The following is a 20675-nucleotide window of genomic DNA, read 5'->3' as shown; positions in this document are numbered from 1 at the left end:
ACATTATAAGCTTTCCCTATGACCTTGAACAAACCAGAGAGTCAAAACATTTGTCCAAGTGTAGACAACTGCCGCCACAAAAAGTTATTATCAGGCAATGTTTGAGACACCTATTCGGCTGTTTCTTATAATTAGTCGTATTAAACCTTCCAGTGGACTCAATTGCAAATCACCAGCTTCAGTACCACATGGTAGACAGCCTGGCGGTCTGTTAGAGTTGCCCGAGCTTACTTAGGGCAACTCTACCCTAGGTGGGCTTGAGCCGAGTCGCCCGTTAAACCTGTTCAGGTTTAAACAGCTTTAACAAAAGCTTGAATGTTAGAGCTGCCTGTTAACACCTCAGATTGTAAATATTTCTTGGATCTTACAGTTCATCCTCAAGACTATAGGGTGTGTCCAAAGTAAGTGCTAGTAAGGATAGTTTAAACTAAAAAAATCAGCACCGTGTTTATGGTGAAAACTGAATACAGACTACTAGAGGGTCATAGTAATAACTTACAACTTAAAGTATCTCTAGAAGCATCATGCACTTACATTAATGCAGATACAGACATTGCTAGCTAAGCACTAAAGTTACAGTAGCCTGGTAAACTGTCTCGTAGGTACCGACAGTTTATAAAAAACAAACTGATTATTATTTATGGGATTAGCTCGATCTTAGCCTAAAGCGAACAACATAATGAAGTGGAATGGATTGGACATTTACTTGTCGTTCACTCATTTGTTTACTCCTAGTACATAGTTTTGTCTAGCTTTTACCATATAAGCGATATGCTATGTTGTATCACTATAATTGTACTAAACAGTAATCATGTGCCTGTATATTAAAGAGCTATGTACTAATGTTCTACAGCAAAGCAAATATAGATTTCTTTATTATACTTTATTCTAAAAATTGTTTTTATTTAATTCTGAATCTTATTCTTCTAACTGAACCATTATAAAGGTCATCACTAAATGTAAGTATATAGTTGGAGTTACCCACCCTTGTTCACCTAAGCAGTTTTCTTACTTATTATGGAGTTATTGACACACTGTATGTCTGCACATTAAACAGTTTTTGAGAGGCTTACAAGTTGACTCGCAACAAAATTCACATTACAGTTATTTGGTATTATAAGATTCACCATGTCTTACTCTGTTGTGTTGTAGGTGCCAAATATGTGGAAATGTGATTGCAAGCTCTTACAAGCTAAAAAACGAACAGTTAATCGCAGCCACACGAGACCGCCGTAGTTTGGATTCGCTTTCCAAAACGGCTCAAATGGGACGTAGTTGTTACAGGATGGTTTCTGTTTACACTTTCATGCAACCTCATTTATCGAAATATTTTCACAAATATACTTCACGCATTCAATAAAACCATGTCTATAGTTCTTAGACCTTTATTTTATCGTCATTGGAATGCTGTCACTTTTAGCACTGATATCTTATAACTTACCGTAAAAAATCATTAAACTTTTTAACCTTACCTCGAATGAATACATATCATTGTCTGATAATCATGATGAGCCTGTTGGTCACCTGTGATAATCGAAAGTGCTGCAAAAATTATTTGCGAAGTATTGGATCACATGATCAGATTACGACTTGACGATTGAATAATACCGAAACAAAACTGTAAAGTAGCGAGCATCTATGTTTGATACGGGGTCTTCGGTAAAACCCGAAGTGTTTGTCGTAAACTAGTGCTACGATAAGTTTGATATTGAGCTTTTTATTGGCCTTTCAATTCACATGAGACTATCACGTGACAAGACGATAACCCAACTGTAATGAATACGTCAGAGAAATAAAGAGATTCCAATCTACGGGGGCTTTTCGTTTTTGAGCTTTTAAGAGCTTGTTATCACATTTCCACGTATTTGGCACCTACAACACAATAGAGTAAGACATGGTGAATCTTTTGATACCAAATAACTGTAATGTGAATTTTGTTGCAAGTCAACCTTTAACATTTTTGTAATGGTTTTCAGGCTTAGTTATGGCTGGACCAAATCGGCTTAGACATAAAGTTACTTGATAAATTTGTTTTAACAAATGAAAAACTTAATGAGTAGTTTTTTTCGTTTCATTTATATAGTACTGCCTGCATATTAGATATATTCTACTGTTAGGAATGCTACCAACAAGTTGTTATTTTTACTAGCAAACATGAAAAACTCGCAAATTTTGAGTTTAATAATTTACGATTAATAAATATTTTATAATGATTTGCCAGCCTTATGCCGCATCCTTTTTCCGTAATGTTTTAATAAATTCACCTGCAATTCACAACATGCCATTTTTTTTATATATTTTGCAGATATATTAAAACTAAATTCATCAGTTCTAATATATTAACAAAAGGTATTGTTCCTATTCAGTAATTTATATTATTAATTTGGAAGTTTTTTATTTAATATACTGCATAATAAAACTGTTAGTTTTGACTCTCTGCCAATAGAAATTTAAAATAAACTTTTAAAACCTTTAAAATAAACCGGATGCAATTATGTAAGCTAATACCTTTTCTTATTATGTTAACTCTTGAAACATTCTCCTTAGTTCTATTATATCGCTATATATATATCGTTATATAATATATTACTAATATAATATATTACTAATATATTATATTAGTATCGTGGTGATTATTTTTAGCTGAACAACAACTTCCCAATTGTCCTTGAAGGATTGCATTGCTAATTTATTATCGAACATTTGCCTGGCCCTTATTTGCTTAAAGACATTTGCATACTTTATATAGGCATAAGGGTTGTCCAGATTTCCCCTAGACAATCTTATACTTAATTTAGCGAAACTACCACTATAGCCTGTAATTTTGTGTGTATATTCTTTAAAGGATAGCTGCTAATTTACCCAAATAAAAATGAAATCGACTATAAACTGGAATAACAGAGCGAGTTGAAAATGGCAATAGATATGCTGATGGGTTGCTAAATTGACAGCTAATGCTTGCAGAAAATGCAGGTCTGGAGCAGGCGACCCCTGCATGATTTTGTAGAGCCTGAGGCCATGATTTATCCTGTGTTGACCCTCTTATTGAAACTATGATTAGAGTGTTCTTATCATATTAGATGACAGGATGCAGACACGGAGGCAGGCGCAGGGGCAGGCTCAGAGGCAAGCAAGCTCAGTCATACACTTTGCTCATGTTAATTGTAACTGTAATCACTGTTTGCTCATCTATTGATCGGAGAGGTTAGATAGGACAAGGGAGATTAGCTGCGCAGGGTCCGTGCAAAGAGTGTCAAAAGGAAGAGAGTAGAATACTGTCAATACTGAACATGGTATGTTAAATATTCACTTAACTAGATTAACTAAGATTATAACAAATATCTTGGTACAATCGTAAACAATAGCAGAAATCTACATGTATAAATGAACTAGAGACTGATTACAAGGCAAGAAAGCTATCACTACTTTATGGTAGAATATAAGGAATGGGAGAGCCTGAAAAGGAGTCTGACTAGAGATTGTGAAATAAAAAGTTGTCTAAAAATAAAAACACTTCTGTTTTGAAATGCTGCCAAGCAGGCTTTTCTGTCTGACTTTGACATTTCTGGAGTATTAAACTTGTCTTAAGTTTTCTAAGTCATTTTGGACATTTCTTCTCTTAAACTGATATGCTGGTCTAGTCAATAGCATGTCTGTTACTGCCTGCACATCTTTTCAATCGACTATCTGGTTTGACGATTGATGGGTCTGTACATACAGCATCTCTCAAACTATGATTATTGTATTTCCTCCTCTTGATCAGACTGTAACTAGATACACTGTAATACACGTATGATTGTATCATATTCTCTAGACATACAGTTACTAGATACGCTGTAATACACGTATGATTGTCTCATCTCCTCTTGACATACAGTTACTAAATATACTGTAATACACGTATTATTGTCTCTTCTCCTCTAGACATACAGTTACTAGATACTCTGTAATACACGTATGATTGAATCATCTCCTCTTGACATACAGTTACTAGATACGCTGTAATACACGTATGATTGTCTCATCTCCTCTTGACATACAGTTACTAGATATGCTGTAATACATGCATGATTGTATCATCTCCTCTAGACATACAGTTACTAGATACACTGTAATCCATGTATGATTGTATCATCTTCTCTAGGCATACAGTTACTAGATACGCTGTAATACATGCATGATTGTATCATCTCCGCTAGACATACAGTTACTAGATACACTGTAATCCATGTATGATTGTATCATCTTCTCTAGACATACAGTTACTAGATACACTGTAATACACGTATGATTGTCTCATCTCCTCGACTCAATCGACGTGCATGCTGACCTTTAGTCATTCAAAATTAATCTCATTTACAGAAGTGAATGCAGATGGAGTAACTCTCTGCAATCAAGTTGATCATATTGCTGCATTTCTTAATCAATATGCTTCATAAATATCTAGAAGCGCCAATTGCATCGATGACGTTTAATTGCAGAGCCACAACGATGACAGAGTGTATGTCATAAGCTAGCTTAGCTAACGAGGAAAATAATCCGCTTTTAATCTTTTGAGCTGACACTCTATTTATTTATAAAATCATCTATAGAGTACATATAGATGTACGAATAGATGTGTCTATGAATATGTTGTACATGGTTTGTGTGACAGCACTAGAACCTGTAGTTATTTACTGACGATTTCATTCTCTCTATAGCTATTCTAAGAAGCTGTGAACAAACAAGTAGAAGATCGTTTTTAAAATTTTATTCTACCAGTCGCACATCTTGCCTAGTAAGCTGCAGCATATGTTGCCTCAATTGCCCTGTTGGGTTGATAAGTGAAATTTTATTTTATTTTTTCATTCTGGTTGCGTTTTTGGCTATGCGCCCCATTTTCCATAGCATGCAAAATAAGGATTGTCCTTTGCTATGGGAAGTAATTTCACATCTCAATGTGTTTCTGCATTAATCCTGAGGCTTTCACAAATTTGTGGCTATTTTAAGGCTTGCATTTATGTCCGACAGATTGCATGTCATAGGGCTGGCATTCGATGTCTGTAATCCCGCAGTGTATGACGACACAAGCTAAGAGTACTAATCTTATAGCTCAGTGTTTCCTTATTCGGTGCAGATAAGTGCAGCATACGTGACTTTCTTCGCCTAATTTTTTATTATTGAAAAGTAGTGCTTGTATTATCTAAAAATCTGAATTATTTTTTCAAACAATTGAACAATTGGTATAACTTCCTTGTGTTACAAACAGGAAGTAATAGGCATTACTTCCTGGTGATACACTCAAGTTAGTCAATGCACAGAATGACGGCTACTCCAGCCGCTCTCTCTATCTTTATGCAACTGTACAACACTACTACATGTACATCACATATATGCTGGCCACCTGCCATGTCACATGACCAACCTGTCACTGCGTGTTACTGCTGACTGTTGAGATAGATGGTGGTTTAACAGTTGGCCATTCGACTTTTAAAGTACTAAAGTATTCAGTTTTGAACTTGGACAGTAACATGAAATCTTTGATTTTGAAAGTTATGCTCTTTGTTAGGTATACTCAGCAACTAGATATATCTAGACCGCTCCTTCCCTAATCAGTCTGGTACTGATGCTGCGAGTTTGTTCTGCTGCTTGTGGTAGTTGCGTATAGGATCTTTAATAGTACACAGTATGAGACGGCAACCCCAAGCATTCATACTAGAAGTCAAGCCCTCTGTTTACAATAGGCTAGTATAGCCTGTTGGTCGACTCTGGGTGATGCCTCAGTTTTATTACCTCTTCCCATGATAATTCATACTTGACACTATTTCTTATCTAACGGCGACGGCAGCACTAGCGCTGCCTCAAATACCAATAAGATTAGCATAGACGGAAATGCTTTGAATAAGCTAGCCGGCTCAGAGCAGGTGAGTTGAAGCCTTCTGCTCTCGTTTTAGTTATGCAGACTAGCTTAATCTCATTCTGGCTTGTTTCCTTAAGCACTCTAGAGCATACCTACTCCACTCACAACATCTCACCTTATGAATATCTTAAATATTATAAGTAAAGTTCTTCAACAGGACCGAGGCTGGCATAGTGCTAACATTCTTTCTGCTCTCTATTCTAGCCAACTATAGAGTAGTCATCGGTAGTGAAACCATTTCTATGTCTAAGACTATCGGTTCTAAAAGATGGCGAAATTTTTCCATGGTCGTTTGTAGCATTTGATTAAGCGATTTCGGGAGTATATTTTCACCTTTCACGAATTTCATTCCTCGATATATACTAATACATTTCTGAGGATAAACCATGAGTAATGTTGACCAGATGTTGGGAAAGTAATGAGTAAGTACTTTAACTATGAGTAATTTTCACCTGATGTTAAGTTGAAAAGCAGTTAGAGATAAGCGTCTGAATGAGTGTAGAATAAACAGGAGATGCAATAATAAAGATGGCCCTTGAAGATGTCATAATTCTGAGAGTTCCTGTTGAAAATAGCTCAGCGTGTATGAGGAAGGTGCAATAGAGCACACAAAGCACATCGTACTGCTAGTATATGGTAGATCATAAGGGCGCTCACTCTAACAAAGGTACACCTACACGTCAGGCTATGGTAGCCTTAGATACTGACTACGTACATCTAATGGGTAATAAAGTTGAAATCTTTTACATAATCTGTCAATTTTTTTTCTTTTTGTAAAATATGTTTCAAGGGTTTTTTTGTAACATTTCTTAGAACTTTCATGACTTGAACATAGTCAAAGTCAACTAAATCTTTCTTTAATATAAAAATGAAACAAATTGAAACTAAAATGGCCTATATTGTGATGTCTAATATTATTATATGTCCCAAAATATAGCTGAAAGAGTCTTGAGCAAACATATGGATAAATATATTTATTGTGATGAGTTTATCATTAGAATTTATCACTGCTTCCTTTTTGTTTAAAGAGTCAATTTCAACTGATCTAAAGAAAAAGTGATAGAAAAGAGATTCTTTCAACTAGCCTCAGCTCTTTTGCTCGTGGAGTTATGAGCTAGCTTCTGCTCCTACATGTATGTTCAGGTAAGCCTTATATTTTATGTCATTAGAAGGATTTATGAATGCAAAGGTAAATAGTTTAACCTGTGGAACCTCATTCGCAACTGTAACCAACCTGTCGCAATAACTAGTTCATTTTTCCTGGTTTGACTCACTTTATAGATATTCTCTCTTTGGTTCTCAGTCTAACTCTTCCTCAATGTAATGCGCCTCTCAGTCTAATGTTTCCTCAATGTAATGTGCCCATGGAGAACACATGAGTTGTATGGTGCGACTTCTGAAATGTTAGTAGGACATGTTCTCAAGAATAAGACTCGTAGAGAAATAGAAAAAAAACGAAGTGCGCAAGTAAACACTGTGACATAAAATATGCATAAGAGCAGCTATTGTTATTATGTCAGTTTGATTTTTTTTAAATGCTTTTAATTGGACAATTAAAATTTTGCTAACATTTCGGAAACGCTTGCTTAGCCTTTTTTGTGTAGCATGGATCTTGCGTAGCTTCAGAATTGGGGATACAGTCAGCATTAGTGCTGCTAGAGAATGCCTGATAGAGGGAGTATTGGTAGAGGGAGTACTAGTGGAGTAAGTACTAACAGAGTAAGTACTAACAGAGTAAGTACTAACAGAGTAAGTACTAACAGTGGTAGTGTTGACAGCATGTGCTGACATAGCATGTGCTGACATAGTATGTGCTGACATAGTATGTGCTAACACAGTGATAAAGGAAGTACTGCCAGAATAAGTACTGATAGAGTTAAGGCTGACTGAGAAGTTGCTGACAGAGAGAATGCTGAAAGAGTAGGTGCTGACAGAGCGAATACTAGCAGAGTGCTGACAGTAAAAATTGATTCCGCGAATGCTGATAAAAGATTTCTTGGCAGAATTTTGCACTAAGTAAGTGCTGGCAGTTGGCAGCCGTCACGAAAGCTATAACAATCTTTTACCCTTGAGAATTGAGGCCTATACATGTAGTTTGTAATCTGTGCGCACGCTGTCCTATTGAGTACACACAATTAATTGCTGCCTATTTCACACGCACAAATTAGTTTTGAAACATCTGTGAGATGCCAAAGATGGATAATTGGAGACTTGAGCGGACAGTATCGCATGGCTGAATGATATCTTATAATTAGCCGCACTTGAAGCGTATCTCAATCTTTGTTGTTTTCTGATCCATTTCGCATTGGTCTTAATCTTGTTTGTAATTGCCTGCTTCCTCGCTTCGACTTTTCTTAGACGGAGGAAAGCGGCGCAATAGCTGTTCTCTCAGGTATTTAGTACTAACTAGGGAGCCCTTTAGCTACAATGTAACATTAGCATGCAATTTTCAGTGTATTTGTGAAGCTGTTTGCATTCACTTAACAAATTTTGTGAGTTAACGACTTACAGTTGATATCATAATTTTTGTATTAACTACCTCCTCTAGGAATAAAAAACTTTGATCAGTAGCTTAAAAGATTTGAGTTTAAGAAGGCATAGCTTCGGGATTATTTGATAGTTACTAGTGAAAGCTAGTCGCAACTAGTTTTTTCTAGTTACCGTAAGTTACAGCTAGTTAAAGCTAGTCGCAACTAGTTATTGTGTTACAGCTAGTTAAATCTAGTAGCAATTAGTTATTGCTAGTAACAGCTAGTCATTGCTAGTTAGAGCTAGTCACAACTAGTAATTGCTAGTTACAGCTAGTTAAAGTTGGTCGCAACTAGTTATTGTGTTACAGCTAGTTAAATCTAGTAGCAACTAGCTATTGCTAGTTAAAGCTAGTCACAACTAGCAATTGCTAGTTACAGCTAGTTAAAGCTAGTCGGAACTAGTTATTGGTAGTTACAGCTAGTGAATGCTAGTCGCAGCTACATGTAAGTATTGTGTAACAACTAGTTAAAGCTAGTCGCAACTTGTTATTGCTAGTTACAGCAAGTTATGGTTATACTACTTAATGTTGAGATTCTCTAGTTCGTCAGCTAACATATGCATGTTGGCTGCATATTTGAAACACATGCAAAATTCTAAGCAAGCCTTTAAAATGCTAAAGTAAAATACTTTCGGATGATTATCACATAACCAACTAGTAGCCTGGGCATGGCTCTCTTGGGGGGTGGGGGAGAAAGAGAGGCGCTCTTTCTCCCCCCCACCCCCCAAGAGAGCCATGCCCAGGCTAATCACTAGTACCTTGGTGCGACGAGCCACATAATTATCGTCTACGATGAAATGACCTTACTGATGTATGTGTATTCGTCAACACCTCATTTGCAGATTAGTGATGTGATTGAAAGGTATCCCTGCTCCACTGGAAGAAAGGTATCCCTGCTCCACTGGAAGAAATGGATTTCATTGATAGTCTGGACGTTCAACTGGAAAAAGAATTCTACTATCCAGGGGAAACAATCAACGGCGTGGTGTTGCTTTCAACAATAGCTAATGTTAAGATTAGAGGTAGCGTATGTGATTACATTTGCGTTACGCCTATGATAGTATATGCCTGTTTATTTTCACCTTCATGCGCTGCGAATGGAAGATGGAAGATGGAAGGAGTGAACTAAAGGGGCAGCACATGGCTATTAGCGTTTAAGTGATTGTATTGATAGACAGAGTAGAATTAGGAATATCCTTACTCTAACATAAGCCTGTCTCTACTACCATTAGCTATATTCTATCTCTACACTATAGCTGCACTTACTCATGTTGTACATATTGCTAGGCTACTTTAGCGGGTGTGTATAACGACCCTTCTTGCTTTATATGCAATTGGTCTGAAACCAAGGCTAGCAAATAAAAACACATTCTCTCTCCTAAGGTAGCCTGCACCAGTTATTAGTTTACTACAGAAAATAAGTTTGTTATTTGTATTTTCATAAAAATTGTTCCGTTGTGTTTTTTTCTGGGAATTCTGTCTTTTTAATACAAATTTGGCCTGATCAAAATCTATGGGCAACTTTTGTCAAGCATTAAACTTACTCTGGCTATTCTTTTGTAAGGATTTTGGATAATCTTTTATTTGAGGTAATTTAATGGTTTGCTTAAAATGTTTTTATACGATGTTTAAAGTAGCTACATATATTACGGCTAACTCACTTCTAGACTCACTTCTAGACTCACTTCTATACTCACTTTTAGACTCACTTCTAGACTCACTTTTAGACTCACTTCTAGACTCACTTCTAGACTCACTTCTAGACTCACTTTTAGACTCACTTTTAGACTCACTTCTATACTCACTTTTAGACTCACTTCTAGACTCACTTCTAGACTCACTTCTAGACTCACTTCTAGACTCACTTCTAGACTCTCTTTTAGACTCACTTCTAGACTCACTTCTAGACTCACTTCTAGACTCACTTCTAGACTCACTTCTAGACTCACTTTTAGACTCACTTCTATACTCACTTCTATACTCACTTTTAGACTCACTTCTAGACTCACTTCTAGACTCACTTCTAGACTCACTTCTAGACTCTCTTTTAGACTCACTTCTAGACTCACTTCTAGACTCACTTCTAGACTCACTTCTAGACTCACTTCTAGACTCACTTCTAGACTCACTTCTAGACTCACTTCTAGACTCACTTCTAGACTCACTTCTAGACTCACTTCTAGACTCACTTCTATACTCACTTCTATACTCACTTCTATACTCACTTCTAGACTCACTCTTAGACTCACTTCTAGACTCACTTCTAGACTCACTTCTAGACTCACTTCTAGACTCACTTCTAGACTCACTTCTAGACTCACTTCTAGACTCACTTCTATACTCACTTCTATACTCACTTCTATACTCACTTCTATACTCACTTCTAGACTCACTTTTAGACTCACTTTTAGACTCACTTCTATACTCACTTCTAGACTCACTTCTAGACTCACTTCTAGACTCACTTCTATACTCACTTCTATACTCACTTCTATACTCACTTCTAGACTCACTTCTAGACTCACTTCTAGACTCACTTCTAGACTCATTTCTAGACTCACTTCTAGACTCACTTCTAGACTCACTTCTAGACTCACTTCTATACTCACTTCTATACTCACTTCTATACTCACTTCTATACTCACTTCTATACTCACTTCTATACTCACTTCTAGACTCATTTCTAGACTCACTTCTAGACTCACTTCTAGACTCACTTCTAGACTCACTTCTAGACTCACTTCTATACTCACTTCTATACTCACTTCTATACTCACTTCTAGACTCACTCTTAGACTCACTTCTAGACTCACTTCTAGACTCACTTCTAGACTCACTTCTAGACTCACTTCTAGACTCACTTCTAGACTCACTTCTAGACTCACTTCTATACTCACTTCTATACTCACTTCTATACTCACTTCTATACTCACTTCTAGACTCACTTTTAGACTCACTTTTAGACTCACTTCTATACTCACTTCTAGACTCACTTCTAGACTCACTTCTAGACTCACTTCTATACTCACTTCTATACTCACTTCTATACTCACTTCTAGACTCACTTCTAGACTCACTTCTAGACTCACTTCTAGACTCATTTCTAGACTCACTTCTAGACTCACTTCTAGACTCACTTCTAGACTCACTTCTATACTCACTTCTATACTCACTTCTATACTCACTTCTATACTCACTTCTATACTCACTTCTATACTCACTTCTAGACTCATTTCTAGACTCACTTCTAGACTCACTTCTAGACTCACTTCTAGACTCACTTCTAGACTCACTTCTAGACTGTGTTTAAGATAGCTTCGTAATATGCAAAGGCAGTTAGTTGTATATTATATTCAAGGTGTATTTATGTTTTATCTAAGTTAGCTTAATTTTAATAATATTTATGATGTTATATTAATATTATTATTATCACACATCTTTGTTGAGGTTTCCTGCAAGCATGCTAAATCATCAACTACTTTTTGACCTCACAGAATCTTTACTATAGTAAAAGTCGTGTCCTTCCCTCTAAGGGGATGATAGGGGAAAAATGCATTGCACAGGAGTTGAACTCACATAGTCAACTTACTAGACAGGCACACTATCAACTGCACCACCCGACAACCTCGCTACGCAGTGGAATTATTGTGCTCATAGCTATTATACATGACAATCTCTCATACGAGTGCAAAAGAGAGAAATACAATAATGATAGATTAAATTTGAAGACTTTTATTACTAAACTAAGCTATTTTTTTATAACATTGAATAAATACATTAAACAATATATTATATTTATCTATATATGGGCGCAAATGTAAGATGCTTATTCCGTTTTGTGGTTACGTCATTAGGCTCGTGATCTGATAAAATGCTGTGAAGTATAAAGTTCCAAGAAATTTCTTCTACTAAACATATCACTAATGTTTTATTTAGACTGCATATCATAAATGTATATGACTAGCTGTGCTACCCGGCGTTGCCCGGGTAATAAAAAAAACAGATATTGGACAGAAAATTGATTTTCTGTCCCACAAATTCCACACAAAAAATCACATCTCATAACTGTATATGATATACGTTTAAATCATATATTTATGATTTAAATGTATATATTCAAAGATTTATATATGTTTGATTATATACTAAATTTAGGACATGCTGAAATTGTATTCACAAGTTGAGATATGGTGTTATGTGCAATGATCATGATTCTCCTTCATCAGAAGTCTCTATATTGCAATAGCTTTTCTCATTGGTGGTACACACACATACTTGTTTATTTTCATGTTATCCACACTAGTACGCTGCATTTCTGTGCACCGTTAGAGATCATCATGTGCAATAAGTAGTAAGTATGTGCACAAATATTCCACAATGCAGCAAGGTGGTAGAGTGCCTGGTATATCCGAGTTAGATTTCTGTGTAGTGCAATTTTTATTCCTAATTCTCTCAGAGTAGCTTCGGACGCCAGAAAAACGAATATGGCTCTAATCATAGTAAAGACTTGACGAGGTCAGTAACACATCAGCATCATTCTTAAGAGGAATCAACATGTGACATTATAATAATGTCACATCTTATTATACTGCGTATTCATGAGAAGTGACATATATAATATAGTTATATAATATTATATAACTATTACAGTAAAATATTGTAATAGTTGCATATATATATTTGAATATAGAGGGTAGCAAGCGGACTCTTCTTTTGAAATAACCATTCTGGCATGTTTCATCTTCCTGAGTGTATGCGCTAAAGCAGGTGCAGGGCTATGTATATGCTTGGTTTGCAGGTATATTTGTGACTCTGAGAGGCAAAGTGCAGGTACAGTGGAAGGTTGTAAGAAATGGAGCCGTCTATACGGTGCGCAACTGTCACATCCTTATAGATCATAAGCAGACGGTCTACGGACCAGGTGAGCTCTTATACCCTGTAGATCTCTCTATTGAACGATGGTTCCACAAGCTATAACAAAGCAGACACTAGGTTACATAGACCCCGGGTATCAATTTGATATTAAAATATTAATAGAATATTATGGTTGCTGATACATGTTTCGTCAGGAGTGCACAATTCCCTCTGGATGACAAGTATTCACAAAAACTATTATAGCCATCGATAGACCGTGATGGTTAGATTTGAAGTCGACAGGAAGCCTTGCTATATATATAAATACATGTATATATATATATAAATATATATGTAGGCCTATTTAGAAGATATGTTCGTACAGCAACTAAAGAACTTGCTCTATGTTGGCTAAGAGAATTGTCCTATAGTCTGATTAAAACTAGAAAACTTGCCATTCATTGTCTAAAAAGTCTGCCCCGCTTTAACCAGAAAACTGAGCTCGCGTACACTTATTGATGCCCTTGACATTTGAATTGTTAGGCATGAGCATTTAGCAGATGATGCTAGGAGATTAATTATACCTTAGAAAGGTTCTCTTAAGACAAGAACAGACAATTAAATGTAACGTGGCTGCAGCCACTTCTTTGTGTACGAAGTTTGATTGACGGTAATTACGTGATGCATGTTATAGCCAAACTCATTTCTTATATCGATCACTAGCTTTAGATTGCTTGCCTTTTCTCATCAGCGCATTCGACAGTTTTCTCACGAATTAAAAGCTAAAAGATCATTTATTTGAAGCAGGGTCTCTAGCGGCATTTATTAAGACTCTTTGCATCCAGTTGTATCACTAGGCTGTTGCTGTCTTTTCAGCAGCATCTTTCTTCCAATTGGTGCAGCTCTTACATTATCTACACATCTGAGCATATGTATTCACATACTTGTGGCTGCAATCTGTTCTATAGAGGAGCATGGAAAAGCTTTAAAAAATAGCAGCATGTCATTGTAAATTTTTCTGAGTTTGGTGATATTGTGGGTGATGCTTATACCTGTAGCCTAGCGGAATACTATATTGGCTAGGTAAGGGCAAGTCTTATTGAATGCTCGACACTTCGGGACATTTTGAATAACAAAATCATTTACACAATGAGATATTAAACAGGATAAAATGTTTGGCGCAAGACCGATTTTTTGTTGATTACATTCAGTACATATGCCATGTACAATATTCGGTCTTTTATAATGACTGTCTACACTGTACAGAGATGGTTCTTTGAGAGTAGTTAGTACTTTTTTCGTGATCCTACGGTGATGATGTGTAGTCATTACTCAAGGTCATCAATTGTTATTCTTCAATTGGGTCTGGCTTTAGCAGGAAAAATGTTCATTTGACTAAGCAGGAGCTACATATAAGAAAACCTTGGTAGACTTTAAGGTTATAGATACATATTACTTTATTGGCAATAATTTCATTTAAAATAGAAATGTTTTTTAAATTAGGCCATACAACCATAGTAAAAAAAGGGCAACAGTTAGCCATTAAAATCAAATAAATAGTTTGACAAACAGTGTTTAAAATTCCTTTCTCTGCTAAGAGAACGGTAATTAAAGGGAAGATTGTTAAAGCAGCTGGCAATGATATTTTCAAAATAATTGTTAGTTGTTGTATACAATTTGTTCACATCACGTAAGTTGAAATAAGTTGAGAACCTGTAACTGTCATGTTACAGGTTAATCTAAAGTACGGGGACACAAACCATGAAAAATCTTGAAACCTTTCATTGAAGCAAAATAAACATTTAGCATACGCAGAGTAAGAAGATACAAAGATTTGGAAAGATCATTCGTTGAAACAATATATTATGCAAGAATATGATGTAGATCTGCAATTAGTCGAAATGCTCTCTTTTTCAACAAAAATAAATCCTTTGTGTTATAAGTTTTTATTTTGAATGGAAACTTAGCCAACATAAAAAGCTTGTTTAAAGTAGTAATAGTAAAAAGTGAATGTACAACAGAGACTAGATACGTACATACGTACATGTATGGACTGTTACCCATAAGCATATCGGTTATATAGCTGATGTTTAATAGCCTACAAATCCTCAGCCAATAGCCAAGATACTGAGCTAAGCTTTTTTATTATCAACTGCTAAATACTGCATCTTATCACTCTGTCTTTCACGCCTACTTCGCACTGGCCCTCAGACTAGCCATGTACAGTTAGCTTGGAGTTATCTGCTCTTTATGTAAGCTTTTTTTATTTAGATACCTCAGATGTTACATCAGATTTGCCTGTGCTGAAGAAAGGAATTCACAAAATACGGTTTAATTTTCTGTTAAATGACACAGAACTACCCAGTTCATTTGAGAGCAAGTTGGGAACTATACGCTACTTGCTGCAGACAAGCGTAGATATCCCATACGCTTCTCCTCCTCAGAATGTCAAGCATTTCTCAGTCATCGGCAAGCAGCAAGAACGGCCACCTCATGAGTGGCTGGTGAGAAATTTTTTTTTAAATTTTTTTAGAAATGAAATAAAAGTCTTGTCTAGCTTAACTCTGTGATTAAACTTCCATATAAGAATGGCACATGAGGCAGGTCTTGTCGCTCTGTGTACTAGCATGTACAATTCAAAAACACTTGAATATCCTTTCAATATAACTGTGTTCTTTTATGGGCAGTTTAGTTTGCCTCCTTTATCTTTTCCTTGTTTGTTTATATCCTCGGTCTACATACACACCCGGGCTACTAATGTTTACAATTAATGCTCACGCTATCTGTGTTGACACGTACGTATGGGTAGTATTGTCCTTGGGTGGTACTTAAACATACATAATCTTGCATGTTTATTTGACATACATCTACAGGTGCCCATTACGCTGGAGCGGCATAACCAGAATATGTGCATGGCTTGCAGTCATGGATCTCTTTCTTTAGAGGTAGCTTTGAACCGTACAGCCTTTTGTTGTGGAGAAAATATGCCACTGCGGCTAGAAATAGTGAATGGAATCAACTTGAAGGTCTGGCCTGTCATCCAGCTCATCCAGGCAAGAACACATCGCAACATGTGATGAGACTCTCTATATCTTTCCAACCCGATGTACAGTAGAATGTAAAATAAACTGAGCGCTTTGTTGAAAAACTACAGTTCATATTTACAACATCGTTACACATTGTGAATTTAATCAATAGCCATATCAATATATCGAATTAATCCTCAATTTGTCCCGATTTCAAATATATAAACCAAACAGCTATAAACTTATGTTTTTTGAATGATTCTGTAGTCTAAATTCTGAATATTTCATTTTTTTAATGGTTGAAAATAACAATTTGTAAAAATATGAACACACCACATACATGTTTATTTGCTTATTTTAGGTCATATACGTGTTTATGACTACAAATAATATCACATGCAAATTCAGTGTAGTTCTGGTCACGACTCTGTGTGTTGTGTTGTAAGGGACGGTCCAATATTCTTCTTTAGAAAGTGGACTACTGCGTAGACAAAACAGGGTTTGGAATAAGAAAAGATGTTGTACATACAGTCTGGGAGTATAAAGGTCCAACCGTCCCAAAACAGTCAACTATGAAACTTGAAAATCTCAGCCAGGTATCTACTAATTGTAATCTTGTTAAGGGTTTGCATTGATGTCTAGATGCTCCCTTTATTGACGGGACACACTGCCACTATTACTATGTGCCGATGGACATTACACGTGAAGCAGTGCATCGCGCAGCAAATTGAGTTCATGCTTAGTTATTAAATGGTTAGGTACTATATAATGATGGCCATAAATGAACTGAGTCTATGGTGAACGAGTCTATGGTAAACGAGTCTATGATGAACTGAGTCTATGATGAACTAAGTCTATGGTGAATGAGTCTATGGTGAACTGGGTCTATGGTGAACGAGTCTATGGTGAACGAGTCTATGATGAACTAAGTCTATGGTGAACGAGTCTATGGTGAACGAGTCTATGGTGAATGGGTCTATGGTCAACCGAGTCTATGGTGAACTAAGTCTAGGGTGAACCGAGTCTGTGCTGAACTGCGTCTGTGTTGAACCGAGTCTGCGTTGAACCGAGTCTATGATGAAGCTAATTAGGTGATACGAAGTTATAATTAATATCTAAATACAAAAATGAGCAGAAGCGATAACAAATGAAGCTATAATAGAAACTAATATAAATAGCGCTGAGAGACAAACAAGATAAATGTTGAGCGAGTTCTAATCATTTGTTTTGACGATTATATGAATGTGTCATTTCGATATCTGTGATTTATTCCGCTGAAAGAGGTTTACACCTGGGGAATCATGTGCACCAACTCAAAAATTGGAGAAATTACCAAACAGAACAATACCGGTTTAGGCCAAATAAATCGCCGCTAAGAAACCCACATGTCACTAGGACTAGATAGCTGATTATGTACATTTCTTTGTCAAGGATTCTTCTTCAATCGGTCTGTTTCAGCTATAACGGTATTTTTTGTTGTTTTGACTGCGAACCGAGGAAAGACCAGAGGTCCATAATATAAACATTTCATATTGTTACTCATTCATTACTTTCAAAACCAACCATTTTCCTTGAGTGCTTGTTAATTACAACTGATAACATAATTCACCCTCTCTATGACCATTCTCTCTTGTAGTTTAGTCATACATAAGTCAAACTCCTGTTACAATCCCTAACTGTAAAATCTATGCGCTCCTGATAATCTAGGTAGATGCATGAAAGGTAAACAGTCACGCGTCTTTTACCAAATGAGTTCACAATCCTGCCTGGTTTAAACTGATTATTTCGCAAGCGGAACATAAGCTGCTTTATCTTTTCCTTCTGCTTTATTTGCATTTCCTGAGTTTATCATTCATTCAATTGTTAGATTAACAAGCGCAGCACCGCTGAAGCAATGTTTTCTTATTGTGATCCGCTTACTTCCATATAAGGTAACTAGATACAACCAAACTACACTGTGTCCCCAGAATACGTTAGGCTGGCGCAACAAGGCAGAGGCCTCCATAGATGAGCTAGTGAGCAATAATTAAATACTCTAATCTTAGCGGCTTGCCTGAAAACAACAGCCTGAATTTTCCCGATTGCAGACAAGAGAGCCCAGGGTTGATACTCCCCCCAAAAGGCCCATTATGCACGGCCCAAAATCACATTTTAGGGGGGGGTTTCCGACCATGGGGCACTATCAGTGAATTTACTACTTTAGGGGGCCCAAATAAAATTTACTAAGTTTTGCTGAACACTTTCTTTCATTGATTGACCTGATTAGGTGTTCCCCTAGATACATAGGAGACACACATGCTATAGGCCTAGTGGAAATTATTTTTACAGCTTCTGAATCATATTAGATGTTCAGCGGGGCGCCCCCGAGGAACTCCCAGTGTTTAGGGGGTGTATTTCAAATTGATCAACCAGGTAATTGGGGGTACAATATCCAAGTCTGGGCCTAGCCAGGTGGGTGTTCCTTTCAGAGTATCAACCCTGGGCAAGAGAGATGTCGCACAAACAGAATCCTAGGCTTTTTTCTCTGAAAATGATAACTGCTTACGTTAAAGAGTTGAATACAGGCTACAGTGAGCCATGACTTTAGTCATCTCCAGATCAATAAACATTTCTGTTAGTCTTTGTAATCATGTGCAAAAATTTGATGTATTTTAAGTTGTGGCTTGGTTTGTTTTTATGAAATAGTGTGGATATGATATTTTTCAAAGTTGTCCCTACAAGCACTGAAATAAAATTTAATAACTAGTTAGTAAAAGGAATCAGACCGCAGCTCAATCTCATCTGAAAGTACCACCACTGTGTGCAGTTACCGATACATATTGCGCTAAAATGACTAATCTCGATGAAGGATCAGCATATAGTGACTGTTTTTGACAGGTTCTGCAGGTGCCGGTTATGCCACCAACCACAAGCACATGTGACATCATAAGAATTGAATATAAGTTAAAGGTGAGTGTGACATTAGTAACACACAAATTGATAACCCGATATGTACATTAGAAGAGCGATATGTACATTAGAAGAGCGGCATTTTAAATAGCGTATCAGGCAAAAAGCCTGATTGGAAATTCGTACCAGAGAGCTAGCTATCTTGGTATACACTTGTTAGCCCTATAATTCAATGAACAATGAAAGACCTATATAGTAACCTACTATACCATTTTATGCAACTTCTATGAATTCAAACAAGCTAATCTAGGACCTGTGTTTATGTGATTGAGGATCTTCATAAAGAAAGAGGCAACTTGGGTAATATAAATATAAACTTGATATGTAGCTGTAGAATCATTTGTTATCCCTCCTAAACCACATCTATTTATTGGCTCTATAGGTTCACTTTATTGATAGCTCTGTTTACTACCATATTCTTAATATAGAAGTAAACATTGAGTTATCAATACTATAGAAATTTATTCTACGCACTCATTCTTTTTATTGATTTAATTTTGACAAACTTTATATAGGTGCTAGGTAAATTACACCAAACTGGAATGAATATTGGTAGTGGGTACATGGGTCTAACTGCCCTTGTATTTTCATCTGGTACACTCACAAGATTACTGAGCTTTTAAGCATTTTAATAAATATTTATAGCTTTGCCATGACTGGTACTTAATGACGCGACACTATTCCAGGTCAGTATTGTCACACTGAAATGGGGGGAGCCACTCCATATAGCTTTTCCAATTCTGATTACACCATTTTACCAAAAGGAAGACAATACAAAAACCGTTCTCAGTAAGTATTATTTCAGTCAGTAAATGAAGCTATGATGGAATTTACTGCAAGCTCACTAGTCAGTGGTGAAATTATAACAATTGTCTTCTCTTTAGCAAATTGAACACGATGCAGAGCGCGTCCAAATTCTATTGTTACTTATTAAGAATTACAGCAAAATGGCAGCTTTTGTATTTTGTTTGTTTTATCATATCCAATCTGTTGCCGCAGAACCAGCGATAGCTGAGGTCGAGGGAGGAAATTACATCAGTCCGGAATTGCAGTGTGGTGCTGTCTATGATGGCACTGACGGTGAAGCATGGGAGACGACTTTATACCAACCAGTGTATGTTTGTGTGCCCAATAAAGGTGTAGTCATGAAGACACCGAGCACACCAGAGATAATACATCAGCAAACACATAGTAACGATAGAAAATCTGTCACCACTGAAATAGAGGTTTCAGAAAGTCGTGTATCCTCACTGTGAAGGAAACCTAAATCGCTGAGGGTTGTCATCTCATTCATCAGCCATATATGTATATATATTGGTTGTTAGTTTATTGTCGAGATAGATAAACAAAAGTTGCTTCAAGTTTAACTACATACCAGCATAATTCTCTGGAAAAAAGGAATGTAACACGATCTTCA

At 36.5% G+C, this 20675-nt stretch overlaps 2 protein-coding genes across 2 annotated transcripts; one reads left to right on the top strand and one right to left on the bottom strand.

Annotated features, from left to right (window-relative positions):
- Positions 1–3183: 3183 nt before the first annotated feature.
- On the top strand, positions 3184–20521 carry LOC137389488 (arrestin domain-containing protein 3-like). Its single transcript, XM_068075501.1, has 10 exons — positions 3184–3293; positions 6928–7042; positions 9272–9451; positions 13228–13350; positions 15555–15787; positions 16157–16336; positions 16780–16905; positions 19187–19258; positions 19945–20047; positions 20258–20521. The coding sequence occupies exons 3-10, from the start codon at positions 9340–9342 to the stop codon at positions 20512–20514; spliced, it is 1206 nt and encodes a 401-aa protein (XP_067931602.1). The 5' UTR covers positions 3184–3293; positions 6928–7042; positions 9272–9339; the 3' UTR covers positions 20515–20521.
- LOC137392245 (serine/arginine-rich splicing factor 4-like) lies at positions 9713–12718 on the bottom strand. The gene is made up of 3 exons (XM_068078910.1): positions 12705–12718; positions 10427–11100; positions 9713–9780 (listed from the first exon to the last, which is right to left on the bottom strand). The coding sequence occupies exons 1-3, from the start codon at positions 12716–12718 to the stop codon at positions 9713–9715; spliced, it is 756 nt and encodes a 251-aa protein (XP_067935011.1).
- Positions 20522–20675: the final 154 nt, after the last annotated feature.

This window comes from Watersipora subatra, chromosome 3 (genome assembly GCF_963576615.1).
Source record: "Watersipora subatra chromosome 3, tzWatSuba1.1, whole genome shotgun sequence".
NCBI lineage: Eukaryota > Metazoa > Bryozoa > Gymnolaemata > Cheilostomatida > Watersiporidae > Watersipora > Watersipora subatra.
This window is presented reverse-complemented; position numbering and strand designations above follow the sequence as displayed.

Coding starts and splice junctions, on each gene's coding strand:
- LOC137392245 (XM_068078910.1), bottom strand. Junction 9,781..10,426: donor GTCTAGAAGTGAGTCTAGAA/GTGAGTCTAAAA, acceptor TTTATTTGCTAG/CCTTGGTTTCAGACCAATTG.
- LOC137389488 (XM_068075501.1), top strand. CDS start 9,340: ATGGATTTCATTGATAGTCTGGACGTTCAACTGGAAAAAGAATTCTAC. Junction 16,337..16,779: donor CTGTCATCCAGCTCATCCAG/GCAAGAACACAT, acceptor ATTCTTCTTTAG/AAAGTGGACTACTGCGTAGA. Junction 16,906..19,186: donor AACTTGAAAATCTCAGCCAG/GTATCTACTAAT, acceptor TGTTTTTGACAG/GTTCTGCAGGTGCCGGTTAT.